The sequence below is a fragment of the Salminus brasiliensis genome, chromosome 10 (genome assembly GCF_030463535.1).
Source record: "Salminus brasiliensis chromosome 10, fSalBra1.hap2, whole genome shotgun sequence".
NCBI classification, from domain to species: Eukaryota; Metazoa; Chordata; class Actinopteri; order Characiformes; family Bryconidae; genus Salminus; species Salminus brasiliensis.
This window is the reverse complement of record NC_132887.1, coordinates 37,455,459-37,475,526: the sequence shown is the minus strand read 5'-3', so window position 1 is coordinate 37,475,526 and position 20,068 is coordinate 37,455,459. Positions and strand designations below refer to the sequence as shown.

Here is a 20,068-nt window from a genome sequence, read left to right as displayed (position 1 = left end):
TGTGTGTGTGTGTGTGTGTGTGTGTGTGTGTGTGTGTGTATACACACACACACACACACACACACAGCTGCTCATCCTGTGGTGAGCTAAAGTTCTCCAAACTACAATTAGATAAAAAAAAAAAAAAAAGCAAGACAGTTTATTAGGTACCCCACACATTTATTCGTTCTCCCGCCCAAAATTTCAACAGCGTGCTAATTTTTAATTTGTGATTAATCAGAATGAATCAGAGAATATCGTTGTGATTAGCGGCAATAAACGTTTAAATCTATTAACACCACTACTTAAAAAACAAGAATATTTTGGTTGTAGCTAGATTTAGCTAGCTAGCTTAGCTAGATGTCGACTCAGGGCCCTCAGCTCATTAAGTGAATCGTTTCAGTGAATCAAACATCCGATTCAATCGATTTTGTGACTGAAACAGCATAGAAAATAATGAATAAAAGGATTTTAAATCGTGTAAAAAATGATAATCTCACTTCTTAAAAAATCACTAGCCTGTAACGATGGCTTAAAACCATGGCAGAGAGACCACCAAACGTTTCGGTTCAAAAAAAGAAGAAGAATCGGTTCAAAAGAATCGACGAGCCGGTCATCGCTATAGGCAACCGTCTAACAGCGTCCTTCGTAGAGCAGCCTGGGCTTCATTCCTGAGCCGAGCAGCGCTCATTTAACGCGGCACTGAGCAGGTATGTGAGTAAACGCGACGGCAGCCGTGTGAGGAAGGAGGCGAAAAGATGGCACCGAGGAAGAAGGGACCTCTGCAAACGGTGCAAAAGGAAACAGACGACATTAAAAAGGGGGTTTGTAGCCGGTCTTCTGTTATTTGCGCCGCTGTGGTGTCATTTCGCGTAGCCCGGCGAATCCTGCACCCCCTGGTTGTCATTGGTTGATTCTGAGGACCCTATTCCGTTTTTTCGGACGTGTAAAGTATAATAGCATATAAAGCATAATAGCGTTAGCACTGCACGTAATACAGGGTTTAATGTAATACTAAGCGCGAGTCTAATCTGTTGCAGATTTGCTAGCACTAGCTTACTAAAATCAGGCAGCCACTATAGCTTACTAATGGGTCCTTGGGATGCAGGAGACGCGGGGGACGCACGAAATGGCACAACATGAGCGCTAGCTAACTTGCATAAGATTAATTGAAATAAGCTTGTTGGAAAGACTTTTCCAAATGTGAATTAATGCTTCACTAAATGGTTAATGAGGATTAGTTTGGGTAATAATAATAATAAAAATAATAATAAAAACAATTATTAATTATTATTATTAGCCTTGTTAGCTTGTTATTTTATCATCATTATTATTACATCATATTGTTATAACAATATATTTACTGAGGGAAATTTAATAATCAATAACAAAAACATTTATTACAAAACAATAAAGATCTTCCAAAACAGAAAAATCATAATGACCCTGCTGGTATCCACACTGTGCAAAGGCTAAATTACTGTAGGCTCAACAGGCAGAGATATATGTAATGTGACATGGGCTATTTCTGCAGCTTAGCTTCCACATATGGAGTGTACGGATGGCAGGGTGAACACTACCTTCAGAAGAACGGGCTCTTTTAATGGTCCTCCCTGTGCTGCAGGTAGACGCTTTGGTGCGGGACGTGAACAGACTGGGCGAATCTGACAGAACGGAGACACTGCAGAGGTACAGGGGGTTGGATTCCCCATCATCGTCCATCGCTGTTGGCGTTATTAGACTTGCTACTGATTTTTACTTTGGGTTGACTCTTCTTCACAGGTGCTCGGACCTGCAGAACGTGGTGACGGAGACTTTGGGGAGGCTCAAGAAATTAACAAAAGTAATATTTCTCTGCACTTTCGCAATACGCCAGAAAAGACTCTGCTGTAAGTTTGAGAGACGCTCTTACTTTCTCTCTCTCTCTCTCTCTCTCGAGGCGGACGAGTCAGCACCAATAGGGAACTACGACCAGCGTAAAAGACACGAAGAGGAGCGTCTCAGGACTCTTGAGGACCGGCTGAAAGCTCTGGAGCTGCAGCTCCAGCCTCAGGACAAGTACTGTATATGACTCTACATTACAAACTGCCATAGCTATCCATGGCCGGGACTCATGGTCCCAGCAAGCGTAATTGACCCTACATCACCCCCCTCACCACTCAGCACGATGCTCGCCACTGTAGGTGTCTGTTAGCTTATGTAACAGAATTGGCGATTAGTGTTCTCCTCCAAGCATGTTGAGCTTGTCGCTGCATTAGCAGTAATTTTGGGGGGTGTGGAGGTTCATGGAGAGCTGAAGCCATGAGCATTCATTTAGGAGCCCCCTTTTGTGTAGTTTTACAAAGACTACTTCAGTCTGGGTCAGGTCTAGGCTGGGTTTCCCTAAAGCATCTAAGCCCGAGGCTAATCCCTGATGGTCTACCACCCTGTTGCGTTTAGCTCCAACCCTAACCTAGCTCACCCGATCCAGCTAATCAAGGGCTAATCAAAGGCATTCAGGGGTGCTGGACCTGAACTCTCCACAGTGGAGCTGAAGTTCACTGCTGTTCATTACACTTCTCTGTGTGTGCGCAGGGATGCCGGGCCCAGCTCAGAGGAGGCCGAGGAGGACAGCGCTGAGGAAGTCAGTGAGGAAGAGGATGACAGTGAGGAGGAGTGTGAGGAAGGTGATGGTCATGATGATAAAACCAAAGATGAAGATGATGCTGAAGCTGATGAAGCTGCAGACAATGCAACTAAGAAGGGTGATGGGTCCTACGTGGCTCTCAGTGCCTTCACTGGAGAGGAGGAAGGAGATCTTACTGTACAGGTAAGCAAAAAACCTACTTACAAAAGTATTGGGACACCCAAATGATCCTGCTTTTGTTGGAGTAACTGTCTCTACTGTCCAGGGAAGAAGGCTTCCTACTCACTGCTCTGAGGATATGATTACATTCAGTAACAAGAGCATTAGTGAGGTCAGGATGTTGATGATGATGGTGATGGTGATGATGATGATGATGGTGATCACCACTCCACCTCATCATCCCCAACTCCCCAGCTCATTCCAGAAGTATTGGATGGGTCACCGTTTATCATTCCAGGGAACACAGCTCTACTTTATACCCCTCTGTTGGCTCTACGTCTCTACAGAGACTAGTCAGCAATGAGTGCTACCTAAAATAGCTGAATCAATGCATCCATTAGAAGGGGTGTCCACAAACTTTTGGATATAGCGATAAAGATAAAGTGTTTCTGCTTCTGCCAATTAAAACTATATGTAAAAGTATATGTATTATTGGTGAAGTAAAGTACTTGCCAGAAGGTTGTTTGGTCCACAGGTCCTTGACCCTTGATGATAGTACCATGGTACCATCTCTCAGCCATAACTGAGACATTTATCAAAGAGGGTGGTCTGGCCTTCTAGCTCAAAGCAGGCACTCATACATTCTCCTCCCAGACCATAATCACACACTGAGGCCATGGTCCAAAGCCCGTAAAGCAGGGCTGTTCTTTCCTGGTCCTGGAGATGGGCTCCAGCACACCTGGCTCTGATGTTCAGATTCCTCTGAAGGTCTTCAAGAGTAGGGTTGGAGCTAAACTCTGCAGGACAAGGGTCTCCAGAGTACTGATACTCATCCTTAAAGTGCAGGATATAGCACCATCATTTCAGAGCACACAGTTCCACTGCTCCACAGCCCAGCAGGGGGGGGGGGGGGCATTACACCCCTCTAGCCCACCATCAGGCCTGGTGACCATAGGTTAATGAAGGTTCACTATAAAGTTATTGATGATTAGCTTGATGTGTGTTGTGTGTCGTGCCACTGCAGAAAGGGGCTGTTCTGAGAATCCTTCAGAAGAATGAGGACGGATGGTGGCTTGCCCAAGACTCAAAGGGAAACAGAGGCCTGGTGCCCAGAAACTACCTGAAGGTTTGTCCACAGTGAAATGAGACCAATACCAGCATTGGTGCTTCTAGTAACGAGGCCTTTATTTAGGCTTTCTTAGGTCGATGGCAGTGGGTTGAAGCTTCAGGTGCTTGTCTGTCTCATCAGGTGATTTCCCAACATGAGCGGGGGCAGGAGAGCGAGGAAGAGGATAGTGATGACGAGCAGGGGGATGGAAATGAGATTGCAGAAGGCAAACCGAGGTGAGATGCTCTCTTCGTCCACCAGATGGCGACTTTAACACAAAACAAGCTCGGCCTTTACCAGTGCAGACTGTTACATTACTTCCCTGGTTTCCCAATATTACAATGAATAATTTTATACTTTTAAATCTCTACAATTCTGATGATATTAATGCTTTTCATGCATTTGCTGTTGTTTACCTGTCTAAAGAGTTAACTAGCAGCAGTTGTTTGAATGGCTGGTAGCTACAGTACATCCTAAACAACTGTCTGTGCTAACCCGAGTTCCTTTGTCTTAGGGCATTACACAATTGGGATACCGTCCGAAAGGCCATTACTGAGGTACGGTATGCATCATTACACCCGTTATCACATGTATAGACAAAGAGACATGGGTGTCTTGTAATATTGTAAAACAAATACTAATTGAGCAGTTTACCAGTGCTGTGAAAAGGTATATGCCCCAGTTTGGTACTGCCATTTAACCCACCCATAGCACTAGCGATACTCCCCACACTAACAAGGACTTAACACATGTCTCTTCCAATACATGCAAAGCCAATCACTGCCTCTTTCAAATCACCTCATCCGCCCCACCAGCTAACAGCTATATTGACAAGGGCAAAGAGTGCAGTCTACCAGCCCGGAGAGAGCTTGTCCAATTGTGTTCTGTCAGACTCCGGCTGCTGATGGGAAAACAACGAGGCTCGGTATTCAAACTTATGACCCTTGGGCTATAGTGTCAGCGCATTAGACCGCTGATCCATTCAGAGCCCTTCATATTTATCCAAATTGCATCAACGTGCATTCAAGCCATTCAGAGGTGGATTTGCTTGTGTACTTGAGGTCATTGTCCTGCTGCGTAACCCAACTGCACTTGAGCTTTTGGTCACAAACTGACAGGCAGATATTCTGCTTCAGGATTTTCAGAATTCATAAAATTATATTATCAGTTATGACAAATCTTCCAGTTAGTCCAGTTAGGAAGCAAAGCAGCCCCCTAGACCATCACACTACCACCGCCATGTTTGACTGTTGGTATGGTGTTCGTTTGGTGGCATGTAGTGTTAGCTTTACGCCAGATGTAACGGGACTCATGTTAGACCCGTGACTCCTCAGTCCACAGAATGTTATACCAGAAATCCAGGGGCACGAGGTTTGCAGTTCTTTAAATGTTGTCTGTTGTTTTTAGCTTATATTAAAAATATAATTTTTTAAAATGTCGATCTGAAACATTTAAATGTGACAAATATGCAAAAACAGAAGAAACGGGGAATATTGAGACAGTTGTAAAGTGGGAAATGCGTTTTCACAGCACTGTAATAAATCAGAACTAAGATAATGGCCAAACAATAAATATAGACCTAACTGATCAATAGCAGACACAGCAGAACTGGAATGATGGTTGGTGCGCCACCCAATACCTTTGGGATGAGTTGGGAGAGTCGGAGATGAGGTGGGGTGGTGATCATCCAACACCCTGACCTCACTAACACTCTTGTCGCTGAATGCAATCCTCCAAAATCTAGTAGAAAGCCTTCTTCCCTGGACAGCAGAGGCAGTTACTGTTACTCCAACAACAGCAGAATAAACATACAGTGAATGAGCAGGTGTCCCAATACTTTTGTCCATATAGATTAATAATGTGTGGTGAACCAGCCACCAGAATAATTGAGTAGTGCTTGCTCTCAGGTATGACCGAGCTAATGTGTGTCCATCTATAGATTGATGCTACGGATGTGCTGTCTGCAATGGGAGCCATCCCCCCAGGCTTCAGACCCTCAACCTTGTCCAAACTGCTGGAGGAAGGTCAGTACTGATGCTTGTGTCGGGGCGGGGGTCTCAACTAACTGCTTGTATCCGATCTAGGAAATCTAAGGATGCTGTTCTACATAACTGCCGAAATCTGATAGTGGTTGTATTACCGGTGTTCATGTAAACACACTCACTGTTACCTACACAGTATGTCCAAAAGTTTGTAGACGCCTGCTCATCCGATCCAACATATGAATAGGGGTCTTTGTGCACCGTTCGCTGCAGAAACAGCCTCCACTCTTCTGAGGAGGCTTTACACTAGATATTGGAACGTCGCTACGAGAAATTATTATACTAGGATTCAGCCATGAGAGCGTTAGTGAGGTCAGGTACTGATGTTAGATGACCTGCGGTGCCTGAAACCACATAAGCAAATCTGTGGTCAAGGTTTGAGGCAAGCGCGTGATGATGATGATGATGATGATGATGATTTAGGCAAAAGTCAGATGTCGTAGCTGATCGGCTACATTTGAGCTAAGGGGAAGTCCTGGGTTAAGTGTTTTCCATCCTGTCACTCCACTTTCCTCCTCTGATAAAACGTGCACCGGGCCGAGTGACTGATATTGCACGTGCTTGTCGCGGCTGACACGGCAGTCCTGCACCGACATGCCTCACGTTGACAAAACCGGCGAGCTGGCACTGCAAGGACCTGGAAACAAAAGCCGATTTGGACATCGATAAAGAGCTGTCAGCCAGTGATTATCAAGGCCACTTATATGCAGTTTATTCACTGCAAACAAAACCAGCAGCTGAAGCTTTCAGTCGAAACCACATTTGTGTGTCTGTAAATAAAAGAGAACATTGAAATAATCAACGCCCATAAAGTAGGAGAAGACTTTGCAGTGTGGGAATACTTACAGTGGCACTGAGATTGCACCGTATCTTATGCCAAGCATCAACTAAAATTTGATTAAAGTTAAATTTAGTAACACAGCAGCCCAAAAATGTCCAAAAAATGCCAAGTCAGTTCCTCATTTCCCAGTTTTTCATTTCTTACTTTTATGGCGTAATCACAGAATGTGTCCGTCAGATAAATCCAAGTAAAACTATATAAGGATGCTTCTTTTCCATGGAAACCAAGGTCATGGGCACCTAATCAAATGTATAATCCATTTTTATTAAAGGCATAATTAAAAAAAAGTGTCAATTTTGTGCGATTTCAGCCATCAACTAGAACTCAAACCCAAAACAAAGCAAAGTAGATTCAGGTGGCTATTTCCTCAGTTGGTCAATGTCAGCTAATAGGAACGATGGAGATCAAGTTGAGGTCTGGAAGACCAAGAAACCTTTCCAAAAGGACTGCTCGTAGGATTGCCAGAAAGGCAAATCGGAGCCCTTCCTTTAGGAAGGTTAGCAGACTCTGGAGTGGTGCTGTACCTGCACTAATATGGCTTGCGTAAAGAAGTCGCCAGAGTCGCCAGAGTCGCCTTCCATGCATCCTCGCCACAAAGTTCAGCGTCCAAAGTTTTCAGAGGGACGTCGAACAAGCCTGATGAGTTTCGGAAACAAGTCCTCTGGACTTATGAGGTTGAAATACAGCTTTTTGTGCAGTACAAATGCTGCAGAATTTCATGAAAAGAAGATCTTTCCAACTGTTAAGCACTTTGGGTTTGTGCTGCAGCCAGTGGCACAGGGGACATTTCACTGGTAGAGGGAAGAATGGAGGCAAATAAACACCAGCAAATTCTGGGAGCAAGCGAACACCATCCCAGCATCTGTAGAGGATGAGCTTCTACAGCTGGACAATGACCCTATACACACCTCCAAATCCACAATGGACGACCTAAAGAGGTCGCTGCAAGCTGAAGGCTTTTTTTGTTTGTTATTTTAATTAACTTTTGGAAATGAAGTCATGCTTTGCCTTAGAAATTTGCAGAGAGGCAGAAGTCCGTGTCTGCTGGCTCTGCTACTTTCCGTCATGGCTTCCCATCCCACTCAGTTTACAGCCCTCTTCACCTGCATCCTGTGCACTGAATGCGAGGATTGCCATTTGTCCTCGCCACTGCCACTATTTACAGTGTACTACGGATGAGCCGCACACACACCCGGACTCGCTTGTGGTATATGTCAACTGAAGCTCGTGGATAAATGGACTGGGTCACAGGTCACAGGTCATCCTCTAGCGATGGACTCAAATAGACACAACATTAGCAATGCAGATTGGACTCGTTCTGCTCAAGCTGAATTTGAGGGATATTTACGGAACTGTAATCCATGTAGAACAGTTTCGGATGTCTATAGTTTTCCCTCTCACCCCCACAAATGCTTGAAAATCATGTCCTGGGTGAAGAGCTACATTTGGGGGAAATTTAAGAATTTAATTTTAAATGTATTTTTTTTAAGAATAATTGTTTTTAGTGAACAACTGTCCCGTACAAGGGGCATTTTTGGCATCCCTGCTTCTGCTTCTGGGAGCAGTGTGTACATGTTTTTTTTTATTAAAAAAATGTTTTTACAAAGACTTATGACCCCAAAACAATTGACCCAATATTTCAGAATAATACGGATTTTCTTGACCTTTTGACACAATGTCCCATATTATAACTTATCTCGCAATTTGACATGGTAGCTCAAAATAATGACCTTACTGTTGGAGAATTGTCTCATAATTATGACTAAATTATGTCAAACTTTACAAACCAAATTTATGTTAAATTTAAAGGTAATTTTGAGGTACAGAGTCATAATTGTGTGAATATTAGTCAGAATTTTGAGATACTACTACGTCACATTGTGAGAAATAAGTTACTATTTTGAGACTTTGGGTCAAAAGGTCAAGAAAATTTCACATTTCACAATTATGACTCCAAATGAACCTCAAAAATGAACATCAAATGATGACTCTATAAATGTACCTCAAAATGAGCACTAAATATTTTGACATTTTGTCTGAGTACCCCAATATAGTTCTTTTCTTTAAATTGTGTCAAATGTCAAAACACTACTTTATTATGTTAACATAAATAAATATTAAATAAAAATGAAAATTTTTCTTCCTTTTTTTTAGAGACAAAATTTTCTTAATTTAGACTTTCTGTGAAAATACAAATTATGATTTAATAGCTTAAATTAATAACTTTCTTTTAAAAAATTAGTGCTGTAAAAGTAAAAATAACAACATAATTTTGTATTTTCTTCAATTATTTTCATGTTATTGTTGCTTTGTTTTTGTTTTTTTAAGAGCCATATTCCCATATTTTTTTAAAATATTTATTCTGAACTAAAATGATGACCTACCGCTGCCAGAAACAAGGGAGAAAGGGAAAAAAAGGCTTCAGACGCTACAAGAAGTTTGAAAAATACTCAGTTGCTCCTTTTAACAAATGTGTGTTTATTGTGCAGGTGCTTCATACAGAGCTAGTCATTTCATTCAGCCCAAACTCAGCCAATCAGAGCTCTGCTTTAAAGACCTCCACATGGACCCAGACACCGGCAAGGTACTTAACCACAACCCACACGGTTTCCTCCTGGTCTATATAAGCAGCCATAGCGGCGTAATTACAGCAGCATGGACTGCGATTGTGCACGTTCACTGTTCTGACTGCTTCTGTTGAACAGGTTCACTCTCGCTCGTCCCGAGTGTGTTTAACCCTGACTCTGTGGAGCTGTAGGATGATCCCCCCTCCCGGGGTGGGCCTACAGGTTCTGAGCAGGCACGTCCGCCTCTGCGCTTTTAATGGAACTGAGGTAACACAAACACAAACACAAACACATACCTGCAGTAATTAGATGGTATCGGTACTTCTGTACTTCCTTATATTCATCCAGCTACCATCTTTTAAAAGAAGGACTTCAGTCAAGCCACTCAAGCTTTATCACTGGATGCATTCAGGCGCAAATGTTTGAACTAGGGTTGCCCAACTGCATCGTTCTTATCGCAGTGTGTACATAGATATGCTTGAATGGTCAAGCATGGCCTAGAACCCTGTATTGTGGCCACATCCCACTATTGTAGTTTGTTCTAATGGTGGGCTCAGTTCTTCCAGGCCATGTCTCATAACATCCATGTGCTTTAACTTGCACATGTCATGACTTTTGAAAGTGTCATAGAGTGTAAAACTGTATTCTCTTTTTTACATGGTTGAATCATTTGGTCTAAGGTAGTGACAAACCGTGAACCTCAAACACTGATGTTCCTCCTTAAAAAGACGTTCCAGTTGAACCAAGACCAGAGCTTCTTCCTTTTCTTCTACTTATAATTATTATTATTATTATCATCATCATCATCATCATCATCATCATAATAATAATCATTATTATTATTATTATTTGTAAAAACAATTTGAGAAACGATGCAAAAATTTGTTTTCCGTATTTCGACATACTCATATAAAATATCAGGAAAATGTCAAGACAAAATGTCAACATGACATTTAGTGATCATTTAGAGTCATCATCGTGCAAATATTGGTCAGAATTTTGAGATACTCTGTCAAAGGCTGGAGGCTGTTTTAGTAAAAAAAAAAAAAAAACAACAAAACAAAAGTAGTCACAAAAGTCTTGTCACCCCCTCCAAAATTTACATAAACTCCACCCACTGGCCAAAACTCACGTTGGCGAAATAGTAAAAAAAAACTACAGAGACTTTTTTTCCCACATAACAGGGTGGTAAATATGCTTTTATTTTAACCCCAACCGAAATCATACACTTACTATTATTACATAAACGTCCTAATTTAAATTTAAACACTGCCTGACTGTTTAATACACTGCCTGGTTGTTTAATACACTGCCTGGTTGTTTAATACACTGCCTGACTGTTCAATCCACTGCCTGACTGTTTAATACACTGCCTGACTGTTTAATCCACTGCCGGGTTGTTTAATACACTGCTTGGTTGTTTAATACACTGCCGGGTTGTTTAATACACTGCCGGGTTGTTTAATCCACTGCCGGGTTGTTTAATCCACTGCCGGGTTGTTTAATCCACTGCCGGGTTGTTTAATACACTGCCGGGTTGTTTAAAACACTGCCTGACTGTTTAATCCACTGCCTGACTGTTTAATCCACTGCCTGACTGTTTAATCCACTGTCTGACTGTTTAATACACTGCCTGGTTGTTTAATACACTGTCTGACTGTTTAATACACTGCCGGGTTGTTTAATACACTGCCTGGTTGTTTAATACACTGTCTGACTGTTTAATACACTGCCTGACTGTTTAATACACTGCCTGACTGTTTAATACACTGCCTGGTTGTTTAATACACTGTCTGACTGTTTAATACACTGCCGGGTTGTTTAATACACTGCCGGGTTGTTTAATACACTGTCTGACTGTTTAATACACTGCCGGGTTGTTTAATACACTGTCTGACTGTTTAATACACTGCCTGGTTGTTTAATACACTGTCTGACTGTTTAATACACTGCCGGGTTGTTTAATACACTGCCGGGTTGTTTAATACACTGTCTGACTGTTTAATACACTGCCGGGTTGTTTAATACACTGTCTGACTGTTTAATACACTGCCGGGTTGTTTAATACACTGCCGGGTTGTTTAATACACTGTCTGACTGTTTAATACACTGCCGGGTTGTTTAATACACTGCCGGGTTGTTTAATACACTGTCTGACTGTTTAATACACTGCCGGGTTGTTTAATACACTGCCTGGTTGTTTAATACACTGCCGGGTTGTTTAATACACTGTCTGACTGTTTAATACACTGCCGGGTTGTTTAATACACTGCCTGGTTGTTTAATACACTGTCTGACTGTTTAATACACTGCCGGGTTGTTTAATACACTGCCTGGTTGTTTAATACACTGCCTGGTTGTTTAATACACTGCCTGACTGTTTAGTACACTGCCGGGTTGTTTAATACACTGCCTGGTTGTTTAATACACTGCCTACTGGTGTATTGATTTGAAACCGCTGTGCTGATACACCTGTTTACAGTTGATCTCATTTTTCCAATTAAATTCTCCCGCATCAGAATAGCTGCCGCAACAACAAATGATAAGCCTTTTAATGTCAGTTAATTAAAGATGAGTGCATCTCAAACCAGGCCTCTGGGACCCCAAGACAAGTCTACAATGTCATTTCTTGATCAGTAAAGAATGGCCAGATTGTCAGAGCTGACAGGGACTCTTACAGAAAACCTCTCTTAAGGCTCCATCGGTTCCCACTGCCGAGGACGGAAAGCCGAGGCTCACGAAGATTGGCTAGTTGTTTTGGGTTAGCTAAAGTTAATACCTGAAGAGATGAAGTAACCGAGGGTTTTGTGTCTGTCTGTTTTCTCTTTCAGGTCTTGAGTAATATACACACAGTCAGAGCCACGTACAGCCCAAACAGTCCAAAAACATGGAGCTTCTCCCCAAGGGTATGGCTGTTACACGCATACGATTAAACACACACCCACCAGTTATTATTTACTCATTTATTCAAACTTATAATTAAATATTGAATTAGTTTAAGTAGTAAACCAAAAACAAATGTTTAGAAATATGTCACTTTATATGTAATAAATATGAAATATGATGGTTTAACTGGTTTGAGATTATAATAACAAATAATATTAATATTGTAACTACAATATTCAACTACAACTACAATATATAAATTTCATAACGAACGGACCAATAGAAATGCTCCTAAATGACCTGGAATTGGGTCCTTTCACTTTGGCTTCCACTGAAAAATGTGCAAGCAGCATCAATTAAAGGGCTCCTACACTATATTTCCAAATGTTTGTGGACACCCCTTCTAATGAATGCATTCAGTTACTTTTAATTTGCACACATTGCTGACACAGATGTGCAAATGCACACATACTCACAATCTCTAATCCCTGTAGAGAACCACTGCCAATAGAACCTATTGCCACTAATGGCAGCAATGGGGGTATAAAGCCCCCTCAGCAGCATTCAGATGGGATGCGTTGGGGACGATGAGGTGGGGTGGTGATCATCCAACATCCTGACCACACGAACGCTCGTGTGTATGTATATACATAATTAATAACCTTAGGTACAGACAAAACATATTCATAGTGTATATTCTCATGCTCAGATTAGTAGAGTGCTGTTGTACTGTGTGTGTTTAATGTGTAACGCTCCTCCTCTCCTTTTTTCAGATGAGCAGTATGCTGCCCTGTCTGCTGGATGGAGATTGTTTTATACGCTGTGATTCAGACTCTCCTGATCTGGGCATTCTGTTTGAGCTGGGCATCACCTACATCCGAAATGTAATTATTCAGACCGCAGTGTTCACACATTAGCATTGGAATTGCTGTGCAACATATTCTCTCTCTCTCTCTCTCTTTCTCTCTCTCTCTCATGCATGCAAATGCTGGCTAAGTGTGACACAGCAAACCTTGTGTCAGTGTTTACTTGGGTAAAAGGCAAGGCAATTACGTCAAGGGTCATATTTGCATACTTGCCTTTTAACGTTGGTCGTCCACGTGAGGCTCAGCTAGTCAAAACTGTAGTGCAAAGCAAAGTGTAGCATCTCTCATGCATTAACCTAATCTAATCTGTGGTGAGATCAAATTGCTGATGATCTAACCCTGCTGCTGCTGAACAAATCCTCGACAGCAAAAAAAAATTGTGCAAATATTTAAAGCTCATTTTCATTATTTGCTGAATTCAGCATGTTGGAAAATGTTATATAAGTAGCAAATAAAACGTAATGCATTAAATGGGCAGATCTGTGTCCCTTGTTGAGGATTTGTCCACTTATTTTTGCATATGACTGCATGATCTGCCATTTATGACCTGGGCAGAATTTTACAGGCTCTGTAAAACTCCTTGGTGTTTGTAAATATGTCTCAAAGCCACCCTACAAAACTGTAGTAACATAAGTGACCATTATTTAAGGTGTGCTGCAGATGTTGCTGCAGTTCAACGTATATCCCATGGGCGGCAGTAATGCGTTAGTAGTGTATACTGGTGATGGCGCGAATGAACTGAAATCAGCCGTGTTAAACCTTTTTTCAGTCTTGGCATAATGCGAACGGGTTTGTCTACCGTGTCGTAGTATAGCAGATTTTTTTTTTTTTTAAATCTGACGTGAAATGTAAACTCTGAGACGAGGGACTCTGGGCTTTGGGCACACGTTGTGTACACTACAGGAAATCTTGAATCTGTTTAATATCCGATTTCCGTTTTAAAGCAGAGTTATCTATCAGTCCACAGGAGAAAGAGGTGATCTGAGTTGTGGATGGGCCTTCCTGAAGCTTTTTGATGAAAATGGAGCGCCTATTCCTCTACGGTACATGCCCTCCTGCACACCCTGTGACTGTGCCAGATTGAAAAAAATGATATTCACGGTTTCCACACCTCTGAATGATCGTGAAACTTACAGCTGTGTGTTTGTGTATGTACAGAACCCAAGAAATCGCAGTCCATGGAGGGACTCCATATGAGGGTGAAGCTGATGTAGATGCCACATCTACTAGAAGAGGTAATCTAAGAGTGCACACTATGGGTCAGTGATATGGCAAAATTATGCGCATAATTATAATCAGACATGCTCAAAACGATCACAGGGTGTAGTTTTGCTCATTACAGACGGACACAAAACAACATAAATAGCCCGGTTCATGAAACTGTCACAGTGTTTCTACAATTTACAATAATAACAGGCAGTCAAAATCAACATGGTAATGAGCTCATGCCTATTAATGACCAATACTCTGCCTGTTTTGGAGCCAAAATGGACAGAAAATCTCAGAAACTCTATGAATTCTAATGAAAGAAGTACTACTGATTTGTTAAACAAACAATATTAACATGGTATCAAATGTAAGAAGTCTATTCACTGTGGCCAGACGATGAAAGTGAAAGCAAAAGCATCCAGATATACAGGCAGTTTAAATGCGGAGTTGTCTTATTTTTATATATATATATATATATGTGTGTGTACGTGCATCAAGACTTGCCTGCTTGACCAAACATGTTTGAAAACAACATAGAAAAGATCATTAAATTGATCAGGTTCATCCATGTACATTTTTTTTTTTTTTTGCAAGACGGTGTTGCTTACAGGTCACTAACAGCACATGCAAATTATGATTGCTGTACAAATTTAAGCCAGCAGTAAAACACACCAGTTATTCTTCTGTTAAAGCAGCAATATGTGAGAATTGGGCTCCTCCTATAGTTGGGGAGTGCAATTCACCTTGATCTCCCTTTCATGGACATCTGTACACATGCATTTGTTGACAAGCTAAGCGTTTCAGAAGTGGAATCTGAAAGTAAAGAAGCTTGTAGACTGAGGCGGTTCTCGTCACTAAAGTTCCACGGCCCAGAGTGGGAATGACCGAGATGCCATTCTCAGTCAGTGGAGCACCAAATCTGACAGTGGTGTTAATGAATCTGGCCTACAGATTGAGCTCGAGTTACCAGCTGTGCATCTGATTTTCTTTTTCTGCTCCAGGCACGAGCACTGGTGTGCTTCAGCAGATGCTGATGTCCAGGAAGCTACCCAAACTCATCGTCAAGCTCAAGTCCCCAAGCACACGTACAAGAGAACAGCTCAAGTATGTAGACCATGAAACCACACTAGGCTCTCCGGTCCTGGAGGACCCCCTGCTCTAACACCCTGCCTTGTTAATTAGCTGTTGAGCTGCATCAGGTGCATTGGGGGCAGTGTCAACACTAAACCTCCCTGTAGAGAAATACTGCCAATAGAATAGGACTCTCTAGAGCAGATCAACATGCCTAATGCCAGGCGTGGGCTAGAGGGGTATAAAGCCCCCCAGCAGCACTGAGCTGTGGAGCAGTGGAGGAACTGTGCTCTCTGGAATGATGGGCGGTACTCCATCAAGTACTTTTGGGATTAGTTGGGGATGATGCAGTGGGGTGGGGTGGTGATCATCCAACAGCCTGACCTCACTAATGTTGTTGTTACTGAATGCAATCAAATCCTCACTGCAGTGCTCCTCCAAAATCTAGTAGAAAGCCTTCCTCCCTGGACAGAAGAGGCAGTTACTCCAACAAAAGCAGAATAAACTCCTTCTTTAACTCCCCAGGTGTCCCAATACTTTTGTCCGTATAGTGTATCCGAATGATACAGGCTAAATTGGATCTGCCAAATAAAAAATGGGTGAAACTTTTTTTTTAACTGGCGTGGATCCTAATTTTCTGTGTATTTGTGTTTCCCTTCAGCTTGCTGCCCGATACTCTAACAGGCTGTCTGTCCACAGTCCACCTGCTAGCGCTGTATCGACAGGTGCTTGCAGATGCGCTGCTTTTGGATCGGGTCACCATGCAGAACGCGGGTATGTACGCAAAACACACCTACATGCACGCCACAGGTTTAAGGCGCCCATACGTGTGCAGGTATCACTGCACAGTAGAACAGTGCACCTGAAGGTCTTTTTATGGTGAATCAGGGGTTCTGGTTTGTCTTCCTTGTGATCCTAGGATCTTGTTTTCTTGCTAGTCCAGACCTTAACTTGACCTCCAGATATTCCTGTTTTACAGCTACATCAGTTATTGTAAAGTTCAGAGGCAGCTACTTAGGGGAGCCCACGGCTGCTGATTATTGGGACGAGGTTAAAAGTTTTGAGATTTGCAGCGCCTGGTCTTTACTAATGAGGACTGTGAACACACCACAGCCCTAACAAGCTAAATAGGGTCTGAAATCTTGGGAAGTCATTAAAAAGCTCAGATCTCTTGGGGTACCCAAACTTTTGAATAATGCATGTGTATAAAACAATATTATTATTAATACAAAGCAAAAATTGATGAATTTGATTGTTAAAGAACCACACTTTAAACCAATTTAAAGGTTCTTCACAAGTTTTTTTATAAGCCTGGTTCTTTAGAGAACCACAAAAAGTGGTTCTTTCGTGGCTTGGCTCCTTTGCAGCCCCCTTATTTTTAAGAGTGTGGGTTGAACTCCTTGCATGCAGGGCTGTAGAGATTCTTGTTTGTGACTGGTGGATGTCCCATGTTCTCTTCCAGATCTTATCTGCAATGCGGTTCTAGCTACTTTCCCTGAGGTTCTAGATCAGCCTGACCTGATGGACGCGTTCAGAGTGAGGCTTTTGCACGTGCACACGCACATAAAATTGAAGAAGTGGTTTTATGAAAAGATTCATTAATTTTTGCGGATTTCTCTGTGATTTTCCAGAAATTGTGGGTGGAGTCAGAAAACAACCTGAGGAGGTCTGAGAAGGTAGTAGTGTGTGTGTGTGTGTGTGTGTGTGTGTGTGTGTGTGTGTGTGTGTACACGTGTGTGTACACATTGTCGTATGGCCCAAACTATGGATGCACATTCCAAAGCAGTATCTTGTGCTATCTTCTGATAGCACCATCTAGCATCACAATAGCAACCACCTAGCAACATCATTTCAACCATCTGGAGTACCATATGAACCACCTAGCAATCACATAGGAACCACCTGAAATGCCATAGCAATGACCAAACAACACCATACTTGCCCATCTAGCAATCTCTTAGCAACTCTGTAACAACCACTAAGCGACACCATACAGAACATCTGAACATGCCATAGCAATTCCCTAGCAGCACCATATCAACCACCTTGCAACCACTTGACAACATCATAGCAACTATTCGGAACACCATATGAACCATCTTATAGAAACCGTATTGCAAAACACTAAGCAACACCATAGAAACCACCTGAAATACCATAGCAATGACCAAGCAACACTATATGCACCCATCTAGCAGTATCGTAGCAACCACCAAGTTACACCATACAAAACAACTGGAAATACTATAGCAATTCCCTAGCAACCACTTGACAACATTATAGCAACTATTTGTGATACCATAGCACCCACCTAGTGAATAGCACTTAACTACCTAGCAACTAGCACTTGTCAAAATATAGGAATCACTTCAGATACCATAGCACTCTTAGCACACTCATCTCACACACACACACACACATACACACAAAACCACTAACATTGTGTGTGTGTGTGTGTGTGTGTGTGTGTGTGTGTTGCAGAAGGACATCGCAGTAATGAAGAAGCTGTTTGAGAGTGTGTACATGAGCAGCGTGTTCCCGTTGCTTTACTCAGCCGAGATGCCGGGGCCTCTCTGGGCCGACGAGAACACGGAGAACCAACGCGCTCGTCTCATCTACAGCCCTGATCACAAGGTCACCAAGGAAACCATGCTGTCCCCAAACCACACACACAAAGCCTTTGATATCTCTCAGGTCACCTATGACCTCCTAACCTCTGCCTGGCGCTGAAGAGTTACCTCCAAGCTCAGTAACAGACTGATCAATCAGATCATGGAAGACCAACTGTGCCCCGGTCCACTCTCAACACTGGGCCTAACCAGCCAGGAGAAGAGATTCAAAGTCTGACTAGTCTTAGTTCTTAGTACTTAGGTGCTCCACCTTAAAGCCATCAGATTTTATTTTTATATTATGATCATAATAAAGGGTCACATTTTCATCTCCGTCCCAGCACCAGGTGGAAGTTGCCATATTAAATTATTAAACAGCCAGTTCACCTGATGTGTGTATTACCTGGGTGAAACACATGCAGACAAGCAGAGAATGCACCATTGGTCGTGTCATACCTTAGGCTGGTCAAAAGTGCTGGTAGTCCATCCTCCCCTTCCTCGTGTTCCTCCCCTTCCTGGTGGTGGTCATCATGCAGGGTAGGAATACCTCCTTGGAGGAAAACCCATGCAGAAAGGAGGCGAACACCCCAAGCTCCTTGGCAGTAGTCACTGGAATGGGAATGGAACTCACAACCCCAGGTCCCAGATGCTGCTTGTGACATGTGCTCTACCTGTGTTGCCACCAAGCCACCCCTGATCTGAAATGAGACCCCAAAAAAAAGATATTTTGAGAAATGCCATCAAATCCATCAACATCAACCAGTTGGTCATACCCTATGCTGGTCAAAAGCTAATGTATGCAGCAAAGCTGGTAATACTAACTAGCTGCTAAACCATCCATCCATCCATCCATTAAATCCACATGAAGACAAGAGGAGAACACACCAAGCTCCTCAGCAATAGTGACTGGAATGGGAACTGAACTCACAACCCCAAGGCCCTGGACCTCTGTGGGACACATGCACTACCTGTGGTGCCACCAAGCTGCCCACCCACCCTATGCTGGTGAACAACCAGGGTGTTAAGGTTCATAGAATTGTATCATATGGGCATATGCAGTTTTGCATGATGCTACCTGGAGGCCAATAGCTTTAATTGCTTGTTAGCCACATTAGCCTCATTACAAAACATGTCTTCACTGATAGAGTAGAATTGGGACGTGAGGAGGATGTGACTCAGCTTATCAAGGCACAGATCAGTGCTCCTGCAGTTTATGGACTGGTGTTGTTTGCTAACTCAAGGGGAAATAAAAAAAAATGCAATGTAATGTTACATTCAACCATGATGTGGGTGTGAGCGCCGGTGTGTCACAGGAGTGCTCGCTTCCCTTTGTAATAACAACACTGAAGTGACCGTTTAAATAGCGGCCTATTTTTAACAGGTACTCCTCCCGTCCCAATGCCACGCCTACGTCTCCTGCTACACCTCCCTCCGACGTCTTTCTGTCCTCCCTCTTTTGGGCACACACCTTCTGGGCACACTCCCTCACATTCCATTTCTATAAAGCACAGCATGCACCGTCCATTAACTCACAGGCCTCGCCTCGCAAGATCCCAAGGAGTGACATCAAGCGACAAAGGCGTGTGGTGATGCATGAATTCAGCCAACTTAAGGACACCCATACACACCCTCGCATATCGTAAAGAGTGAGATCAGAAACACACAGTGGCTTAACTGGTACTTTTGTACTCGGATGCAATTTGGGATTGCCCAATGCCGCCTGTGTCATCCTAAACCTGCTCCTGGTAATCACGGACTACATACACAGTGTCTCAATGGGTGCAGTCCTCAAGCATTATTACCACATAGCTGCTGCCGTTGTAGTCCCCAGAACAGGTATATCGGCTCTAACGGTTCCTGACTACGGCGTTAAGACTTAAGCACAGTGACTAATACCCGTGTTCATTTGTGCACTATTGTAAAAATCAATATACCTGGATAAGCAGGAAGGATTTTTAATTGGGGGGGGGGGTCTCCAAATCACCTCAGATAGTTAGTCACAAGAAGTAAACAAGCAACGCTAACAGCGCAGCGAGGGAAGCGTGTGATAATTTGAGAGCCCCGTTTGCTCGATTTTGACCATTTGGTATAAGCGTCCATGAACT

The 20,068-nt window shown here is 42.7% G+C and overlaps 1 protein-coding gene across 1 annotated transcript; it reads left to right on the top strand.

Annotated features, from left to right (window-relative positions):
* The first annotated feature begins 637 nt into the window (after positions 1-637).
* nphp1 (nephronophthisis 1) lies at positions 638-18,342 on the top strand. Its single transcript, XM_072690551.1, has 20 exons — positions 638-803; positions 1,604-1,668; positions 1,762-1,822; positions 1,919-2,037; positions 2,554-2,788; positions 3,789-3,890; positions 4,014-4,108; positions 4,387-4,429; positions 5,812-5,896; positions 9,245-9,339; positions 9,461-9,589; positions 12,154-12,228; positions 12,982-13,092; positions 14,035-14,117; positions 14,233-14,309; positions 15,285-15,387; positions 16,016-16,128; positions 16,817-16,890; positions 16,986-17,030; positions 17,836-18,342. Exons 1-20 carry the CDS (start codon positions 738-740, stop codon positions 18,082-18,084), a joined length of 2,025 nt encoding a protein of 674 aa, XP_072546652.1. The 5' UTR covers positions 638-737; the 3' UTR covers positions 18,085-18,342.
* The last annotated feature ends 1,726 nt before the right edge of the window (positions 18,343-20,068 follow it).

What these genes read in the sequence shown, in the direction of transcription:
- nphp1 (XM_072690551.1), top strand. Translation starts at nt 738, where the DNA reads ATGGCACCGAGGAAGAAGGGACCTCTGCAAACGGTGCAAAAGGAAACA. An exon ending in GGCTCAAGAAATTAACAAAA is followed by an intron (nt 1,823 to 1,918) that starts GTAATATTTCTC and finishes CTCTCTCTCGAG; the next exon opens with GCGGACGAGTCAGCACCAAT. An exon ending in TCCGAAAGGCCATTACTGAG is followed by an intron (nt 4,430 to 5,811) that starts GTACGGTATGCA and finishes GTCCATCTATAG; the next exon opens with ATTGATGCTACGGATGTGCT.